General features: G+C 45.6%; 1 protein-coding gene across 1 annotated transcript; it reads left to right on the top strand.

Moving 5' to 3' along the window:
* Window positions 1-1,822: 1,822 nt before the first annotated feature.
* RPL8 (ribosomal protein L8) lies at window positions 1,823-8,577 on the top strand. Its single transcript, XM_074969041.1, has 6 exons — window positions 1,823-1,973; window positions 2,320-2,463; window positions 4,400-4,541; window positions 5,612-5,830; window positions 7,923-8,038; window positions 8,373-8,577. Exons 2-6 carry the CDS (start codon window positions 2,326-2,328, stop codon window positions 8,529-8,531), a joined length of 774 nt encoding a protein of 257 aa, XP_074825142.1. The 5' UTR covers window positions 1,823-1,973; window positions 2,320-2,325; the 3' UTR covers window positions 8,532-8,577.
* The last annotated feature ends 597 nt before the right edge of the window (window positions 8,578-9,174 follow it).

The following is a 9,174-nucleotide window of genomic DNA, read 5'->3' as shown; positions in this document are numbered from 1 at the left end:
GGAGGGAGCGGGACCTCTTCCATGCTGAAAACACAGGCTGTAACAGCAGTTTAGACACTCTTCACTTCCCCTTTTCATAGAGGGACAGCAGCTGATTACAGCCAGCCACCGAGGGAATTATCTCCAGTTTGCAATAATTGCAGTTTAGCTCCTAATTAATATAGATTAAAATCTGACAAAGGCACCTAAAAATGGCTGATGAAGAGTTTTCATGAAGATCCAGATTCACTTCTCAGCCCGAACAAAGACTATTGAACCTAAACTAAATGATGTAGAAGTCTTTTTTAAAAAGTCAGCCTAGGCAACCACTTCACACAAACAGCACTGTCTATCAAGCCAGTAACTGGGATTGCCAAGTGGCAGCCTATCTTTGGAATGGGTCTGCTAGCTCAGGGAAAGTGGCTTGATACAGGGTCTCCAAGGTTAGAAATGACATTAACCCCCAGATATTTAAAAAATGAGATATAGAGGTATAGACCATTATTTCTTTGATCAAAGTGTACAAGGTTCTTAAAAGACAAACAAACCTAAACCTTTAGAGTGGTGTTCTGAAATAGTGCTTTTTACAGAGAGGAGGAACCTTAGCAAGGCTTGGACAACACAGTTCTAAGAAAACACTCCCTGTTCACACTGGACAGGCAAACCATGTCAGAGCCCTGCTAGCAACACTCATCCTTAAACAAGGAAACTGCAGCAGCACATGTGAGAGTCAGCAGCGAACATGGGCTTTAGGTCACAACATATTTTGAGAGTGGGGGGGTTTCTACACACAAATTTGCACCAGACCAGTGCAAACCTTTGTGCAGACACTCTCATTTCAGTTGACAAGCGGTTTATTTTGGTTTGTTTCTGTTCCTAACTGACCTATGCTAAACTGAAACACTGGCTTACTCCACCAGAAGAGCCTCCACACAGACTTGTGCAGTGGCCCTTACAGCCCTACACACATACTGTCGGCCACTTCACCGCCCATTCTGGTTTGCCCCCCAGCTGCTTCCAGAACTGAGCAGCGCTGCAAGTCCTGCGAATCAGCTCACAAGGCCACTCACGCTATATTGGCCCAGCCGCCCCCGTCACGATGAAGGGGTCACAGGGCCAAACCTGAGCCGCACTGTGGCACCCATGTGCACCGGGTCTCAAGCCACTCACTCTACTTCGACTCCCCCCATCAGGACGGAGGAGCCAGGGGTCCCTACTTGAGTGGACAGAGAGGTGGCCACCATGGGGCCCCCTACAGTAGCGGCTCAGCGACAGCCTCAAGGCCCGCTACAAGCGCGGGGAGCGGCGGGGCGCGCAGTCCCGGGGAGCCGACCCCGGGGCGGGGGGGGGTTGCTGAGCGTTAACCAGCGAAGAGCGGGACCGGTGTGAGCGCCACGTAAAACATCCCGGGGGACGCCCCCAGCCTTCGGCGGCCATTCAACTAAACTAGGTTGAACTAAACTCCGTTTCAAAATGAAGTTAAACCGACGCAACCCCGCGTGGAGACAAGCCCCCTCAGGCTCGGGGCGGGGCAGGCGCGAGACTGGAGTCGAGCCTAGGAATGTGGGCGGGGCGGTTACACGCTATAGCGTCACCGCGGCGGTTACTGATTTGCGGGGACGCGCCACGCTGCACGGGCCTGGCTCCCGGGAGCGAATGTGACACAGCGCCCTGCTCCCGACAGTAATGACGTCACAATGGGGAGGGGGCGGGGCTGCACGGACACGCCCCTTCCCTCAGCATCACTGGGCCCAAGCACGAGCCCGGCCTTTTCTCACCCTCCATGAGAGGCGCATGCGCCGCGCCCCGCCCCGCCCCTCACCCCCGGACTCGGAGTTCGACCAGAAGCGAAGGCGACGGGACTACGTTACCCAGGAAGCTAAGCGGCCTGACGTCACCGCGCGCCACCAGTGCCTTGCCCCGGAAGGGTTTAGCGCCGCCGTGACCCCCCTACTGTCCTTCCTCCTTCCTTTCTGGAGCAGGCACCGGAGGAGGTAGGAGCAAGGTGGCGCTACGGGAGCCGGGTCTATCCACCCCCATCGGGGGCGCTCCGGCCCCGGCCGCCCGAGCCTTCCCTCGGCCCTTCCCTGCGCCCTTGGCGGGAGGGGTTTGAACGGGTCGCGAGGTCTCGGGGGGGGGGGACCGGGCAGGGCCCGAGGTTCGAATCGCAGCCGGCTCCTGGGGCCTCCTCGCCTCGCGCCCGGTTGTCGGCGCGGCCTCCCAGGGCGGGAAGGGCCAGCGTGGCGCTGGGGGGGGGGCGGCGGCGGTTGGGTGCGGCCGGGCCGCGCGGCGCGCGCGGAGTCAGCGGTTTGTCGCGAGCCGGGTCGGTTCTCCCCGCAGAGCGCCATGGGCCGCGTGATCAGGGGCCAGCGGAAGGGCGCCGGGTCTGTGTTCCGAGCCCACGTGAAGCACCGGAAGGGCCCCGCTAAGCTGAGGGCGATCGACTTCGCCGAGAGGCACGGCTACATCAAGGGCATCGTAAAGGTGGGTCGGGGGCTAGGGGCCCCGCCGGGGGGTGCCGGGCTCAGGCCGCGGGTGGGAGCCGGCGCGGGGGTAGCACGTGTCATCCCCACGGCCGTGGCGGGACCGGACTCGGAGAAGGGCAGTGAATTGCTCGAGGCAGGGGTGGATCGATTTAAACTCGGTTTTACTCGCGATTCAGGTCAGCCAGCTGCAACCTATTGCAATTACTTTAATCATGTTTTGTATTTGTTCTCATCGGTTGATATACCCGTTAAAACATGATTTGCAACTACACGTAACGTTTACCTTAAATATGATTTCCATGGCAGTTAAGGTCAAACCTTCCTAGGAGCTCTTGTCCTATCATTAGCTAGGTAGCTGCTTTTTCCCTGGCTCTGAAAATCTAGCTTCATAAATTTTAAGAACACAATTGTATCATTCACTGTTGTTTTTTGATAAATTAGAGGCGGGAAATAAAGCTTTCATACTGTTTCAATTTCCAGTCTGAACTTTGAACTAGTGGAAAATGGAAAAAAATATTCTCCATCTGCTAACTGAACAAACCAAAAGCAATTAAGGGAGAAACTTTAATGTACGACAAAGTACTTGTAGGTGGATGTATGTAAATACCAGAATTCACTCCATTGTAAGGAATGAAAATATAGATATTTAATGTGGTACCTCATGTTGACCTACTTATAAAACCTAAGTTGATATCAAAGTTAAAGATTAATTTTCCCTGATTCTGTATAATTAAAGCAGTGCTCTTTATTTGCAAAATTTGAGGGTTCATCAATGTAACATTTACGCATTTTTAAAATCTACACTGGCCCTGTGTCTCCCAGTAGGATAGTGCCAGAGCTGGAAGTAGAACCCACATCTGACTCCCAGATGGCTAAGGGGATGTCTACAGTTACTCTTCTGCAGTGGCACAGGTGTAGTGCTTCAGCATAGACACTACAATGATGGAAGGATTCAAGGGGGCAGGTAGCTGGATGAAAGAATACTTCCATTGACCTAGTGCAGCCTACACAAGGAGTTAGGTTGGTTTAATGACATTGCTCATGGGGTATGGATTTTTTCACACCTCTGAGTGATGTAGCTGAGTCAGTCTAATCTAGTGTAGACTAGCATAGTCATGCTGCCTTCCAAACATTAGCTGTTTTTTTAACACAATAAATTCCTCTAAGCTTCTTAGAAAAAATACTACTCTTAGCTTGACACTTCAGATGGTTATTGTCAGGCCAGAAGGGAGTTAGTCTGAAATCAAATTGAAAGTCTCTTAGAGGAATAGAACTTGTTAAGTGACCCAGATTGCTGCTCAGAGGATTTGTCTAAACATCAAACAATCTAATTGCAACAAATCAGTGTGATCCTGTTGGGGGAAAGAAGGGGCAGTCTAACAGTACCAAACACACCTACAAAAGCTAAATGAATTTGGCAGTTCCAAATCAATTAAGACCTTTACATAAATATATTGGCAGTTCTGAAACTCTGACAGATGTGGGTTGGGAGGAGTTACTTGGAGACCAGTTGAAAAAGTTCCTCTCTTTTTAAATGGTTCTCAAAATAGCTTTTTGGTAGGTCTCAATTAAAATATGCATAAACAGCGTATTAAATTGGTGTTAGTGAAAGCCAAATGCCTAATTTTGGAAGGTCTGCAGGGATTAAAAAAGGGCAGTAAGTGTGATTAGCATGAAGTAGTATATTTAACTGAACTGTTACAGCTAGGTTTTTGATCTGGCCATCTTGCAGAAGTGAACTTGATCTGAACTTAGAGTAAGGGTTGAGTGAAAGACTGGTACCAGATTCTAACTTTTTGGAGGAGTTAGAATAATGTTTAAACTACTTGTCTTAAGAGCCTGTTAGGTTTAAGTATTTGCTACAAGCTTATGTATTTGTCACTAATCTGAATAAATGACATGGCTGTTTCTAAATATGCTTTTTATCACATCAGGATATCATTCATGATCCTGGCCGAGGTGCTCCCCTTGCCAAGGTTGCATTTCGTGATCCATACAGGTTTAAGAAAAGAACAGAGTTGTTCATTGCAGCTGAGGGTATTCATACTGGCCAGTTTGTTTACTGCGGCAAGAAAGGTGAGTTAGAACTGCAGCTAGTCATGTTTAAGTGGCCTCCAGAAGCTGGTAGTTTAGACCAGTGGTTCTCAACCAGGGGTACATGTAGCCCAGGGGGTATGCAGAGGTCGTCCAAGGGGTACATCGATACTCATTTAGATATTTGCCTATTTTATAACAGACTACGTAAAAAGCATTAGTGAAGTCAGTACAGACTAAAATTTCATATAGACAATGATTTTTTTATACTGCTCTATATGCTATACACTGAAATATAAGTACAAAATTTATATTCCAATTGGTGTTTAATAATATGGTAAAAATGAGAAAGTAAGCAATTTTTCAGTAAGTGTGCTGTGATACTTCTATTTTTATGCCTGATTGTGTTAAGTGAGTATTTAAGTGAGGTGTAACTTGGGGGTACACAAGACAAATCAGACTCCTGAATAGGGTACAGTCATCTGGAAAGGTTTAGAACCACTGGCTTAGACTCATATGATGCAATCTGACCTGCATGTTTGTCTTCCTGAGAACTTTACTGCATGACCTTATGAGCCCTAAGATTTCTAAAAGTAATGTTTAATGCACTGGCCTTCACTAGCTGTTTGCAAAGTACTATGTTTTTATATGGAGCTGGAAACATTTCACCATCCAACAGATTCTGCAACTAACATTTATAAGCTAACAAGGTGCATTTTTTTTTTTGTCCAGGCCTCTGACAAACTATTCCTTAGAATCCCTTACATTTGACTGATGGATTACCCTAAAGTCACTATGTTATTGAAGGAAGGGGGGAGGGAAAGTGTACCCAGATAGCATCATGTTGGTAACCCTATAAATACTTCTAGTGATGTGTAATAGTTTAATACCTTATTTCTGGTTTGAGTCTGTATATTGTACCTGAAAATAGCTATAAATATTTCTGGATTTTTCAAGATTACAGTTAAGCTTCAAAAAGTCCCTCTGGGGTACCTGGCATTGGCCACTGTCAAAAGATCGGATACTGGGCTTGATGGACCTTTGGTTTGACCCAGTATGGCCGCTCTTATGATGTGCATCTACAGATAACTAAATGGGTCTATTTTTTTCAGCTCAGCTTAACATCGGAAATGTCCTACCTGTTGGCACTATGCCAGAAGGCACCATTGTCTGTTGCCTTGAAGAAAAGCCTGGTGACCGTGGTAAACTGGCCCGTGCTTCTGGAAACTATGCCACAGTTATCTCCCACAATCCTGAAACTAAGAAAACCCGAGTGAAGCTGCCTTCTGGTTCCAAGAAGGTGATCTCTTCTGCAAACAGAGCTGTTGTTGGTAAGTCACAAGTGACAGCGGTCAATTTATGTATTGTATCTTAATGGTGTCCAAACTGTAGTGAAAGGGGTGGTAGTAAATAGGCTCAGTGCTTAATACCTCAAACACTGGTGATCTAGGTTGGGGTGTGTGTTGCGTCTTTGAAAGCTAACTGTACACACGTGGACCCAAAGTAGCCTACATATTATATAGGTGTATGTGTGAATAGTGTGTACATGGGAGTTTAATGTACTGCTTTAATGTGGGTCTTACTGCACAAGTTGTGTTATCATAAAGCCTAGAATCTCTACTATGCTAGGCATTATACAAAGAACAAAAGACATTCTCAGCCCCCAAATAACGTAACACATTAGCCTATATACTTTATCAAGAGTTATTAGGAAGTGATTGTGTTGGATTTAAGAAGTTCTAATGGTGTGTAGGCTTGGAAATAGAGTTCAAAAGTAGACTGTGATAAACTCCAGTTCCAGAGAGGTATCATAATACACATGTGCAGAGAGCTGATCAGTTTATGAAAGCATGCAATTTTGCTACCCTTGCTTGGGAGACTTACAAGGAAAACCTTCAGTTCTGTAGGAAACAGTATTGGTGTTCCAAGAGGTGGCAGGCTTCCTTTTGAGTGAGTCTAAGGCTAAAGCCAAAGCCCCAGTGGCTGTTGCAGGTGCTCTGTATTAGATGAGACATACACCAGATCCTGACCATCTGATCACTAAATCCTGTGGTACTACTTGCAGAAGTTGGGATGGCTGCTTGAGTGTCCAGTCTAAAAGCTGAATTAACACTGTTTCTCAACCTGGGGGTCATGGGATGGGTTTAGTGGTGGCAAGCAGGACAATTGCCTGGGGCCCAGCAAAGCTAAGTTACATGCTTTAGCCCTGGGTGGCAGAGCTCAGGTTTCAGCTCAGTGAAGTCCAAAGGCAGTTGCCAGTACAAGAAAGTTGAGAAACAGAGTACTACCTGCTTTTTTGAAATTGCATGAGGATACAGTATTACTTACCCTAAACTATTATAGGGGTGCTGTACTTCAGTGGCAGGTGCTGTGTGAAGCTAGCAGGAAACTGTTTGTTTTAAAAACTGGACATCTTTCATTCTAAACAATCCATTTTACCAGTAGCTAGTTTTTGGACTTCAGTAGCAAACTCATTACTTCCCTGTACATTTCTTCTCTGCCAGAGCTGGGTAGGGTTGCTAATTTTGATTGGACATAGTCCTGGAGGCTTCATCACATAACAATCTCTAATTTCTAGAGACTCCAGGAGAATCCTGGAGTGTTAGTAACCCTACATCTAGGGGCACAGGGAGGTTTGACAACTATTGCATTTAACACACACACTGGTGGTACAGAATAAGGGCAGGGGAAGCAATATAAAGACTGAATATGCAAATTACACAGGCTACAGTAATTTTCATAGTTAATTCATCACATATCTTAAGCTGTTGTTAGCAGTGTCCCAAGTCAGTCATGACCAGTGTGTTGAAGGTAAGACCCAGTAGGCCCTAACTGTTTCTCCTGATCTTTCATTGATGATTTGTTCTAACTGAAAGGTGGTCACATCTCATTACTCCAGGCAGCTGTGTTGGCATTGTACAAGCAATTCTGGGAAGTATAACCAATGATCTAGTATTCGGGACCATCTTTTGTGATCTAGTCTTACTATTAAAAGGAGAAAGGTTAACTAAGTAGAGATTAAAATTAAGAACTCTTCCTTTGCAGCCCACCTTCAATGCATAGAGATACTGGAACACCTGTTTGCAAGAATATAGTTTCACAGTATCTAACCTCCATGAAGCAATCATACTCTTGTCCTGGGTGTGAAATGCTTGTGTGGACAGTTGCACATTTGTGACTCACTTTCACAGATTAGCTAGCTAGACAAGATTTCTAAAACAGTTTAAAATCGCAAAATAGCAGTCCATTTTTTCCTTAGTGTGAATTGGTACTTCCCCTTAAATATCCCATCACTAACAGCCATTTGCTAATCATTTTAGCCATGGACTTCACTGCATGAGTTAAAGCTTTCAAAATATAAAGTGGTGACCATAACATCTTAACTCCCAACTAATTAATTTGTATTTTTAAAATTAATTTCAGGCATTGTTGCTGGTGGAGGTCGTATTGACAAGCCTATCCTAAAGGCAGGTCGTGCCTATCACAAATACAAGGCAAAGCGAAACTGCTGGCCACGTGTCCGTGGTGTGGCTATGAATGTAAGTGTCTCAGCTTTCAAATGTCTGTCCTTCTATAGTTCACGTAAGGGCTTAACAATTGTCATTCAAGATTCAGTGGTGCTTTTGGCAAGAGCTATTGAGTGTAGGCTATATAAACTGCCTAGAAAATGCATATAGTATTGCTCTGCAGCTGCAAACATCTGCTGTGGAGCATGCATGTAGGTAAAATTATTCCTTTATATAAAGTAAGGAGATAAAAGGTATAAAATAAGTTCTAGTGCACACTTAACCTTGGTTTGAGTGTTAAGTTTAATTTATTTAACTTGAAACATCCCTTTGTCTACATTTTTGACCTTGTTGACTTTCTTTATAGCCTGTAGAACATCCCTTTGGAGGTGGTAACCATCAACATATTGGTAAGCCTTCAACCATCAGGAGAGATGCTCCCGCTGGGCGCAAGGTCGGTCTCATTGCTGCCCGTCGTACTGGTAGACTGCGCGGAACCAAGACTGTGCAGGAGAAGGAGAACTAATGTCTTTCAATACCGTTCACACAATAAAAGGCTTCAAAAACCCCCACACCTGTCTTGAGTAAACCTTATGAAGGAGTGATATCAGCTTCTTGGGACTCTTATATTAGTGAGGAGACTTTTGTAGGGTGAGGGTGGATTGTGGAACTCTTGCCTTCACTGAAGGGATAAATGGGTCTTTAGTCGCAATCAAATAGCCTGGTACTAGGAATAGGTCTTAGAAACTGTTCAGATCAGATTCGCTATGGGATGAAGATAAGATTGAAGCTATCACCTAGTGTTAAGTGGGGGGTAAGAACTTGGTCACCCACCTCTCCTCTTCCCTGGAAAGGAATGGGTGGCCTCTAGAGGAAGGCATGGGTAAAGTGTGGATTAATAGGTGGTGGTTCTCTTTCACATATGCACTCAGTTCTCGGTGGAGGAGAATCTCCTTCAGGCACTAACTGAGAAGTGTATTCAAGTAGTTTCAGGATGGCTTATGCACTAGACCATTTGAAATAAGCTTTGTGGAAGGGGAAGGTCAGGAAAGTCTATTTTGAAATATTACCACTGGCTTATAAAAACGTCTGCCCTATCTAACCTTAACAAAACTGAATGTCCTGGCTGCTGTTCGATTCGGTGCTGGTACAGAGTGAGCAAGCTGCAA

The sequence above is a fragment of the Natator depressus genome, chromosome 1 (assembly GCF_965152275.1).
Source record: "Natator depressus isolate rNatDep1 chromosome 1, rNatDep2.hap1, whole genome shotgun sequence".
In the NCBI taxonomy this organism is placed as follows: Eukaryota; Metazoa; Chordata; order Testudines; family Cheloniidae; genus Natator; species Natator depressus.
This window is presented reverse-complemented; position numbering and strand designations above follow the sequence as displayed.

What these genes read in the sequence shown, in the direction of transcription:
- RPL8 (XM_074969041.1), top strand. Translation starts at nt 2,326, where the DNA reads ATGGGCCGCGTGATCAGGGGCCAGCGGAAGGGCGCCGGGTCTGTGTTC. An exon ending in TGTTTACTGCGGCAAGAAAG is followed by an intron (nt 4,542 to 5,611) that starts GTGAGTTAGAAC and finishes TATTTTTTTCAG; the next exon opens with CTCAGCTTAACATCGGAAAT. An exon ending in TGCAAACAGAGCTGTTGTTG is followed by an intron (nt 5,831 to 7,922) that starts GTAAGTCACAAG and finishes AATTAATTTCAG; the next exon opens with GCATTGTTGCTGGTGGAGGT.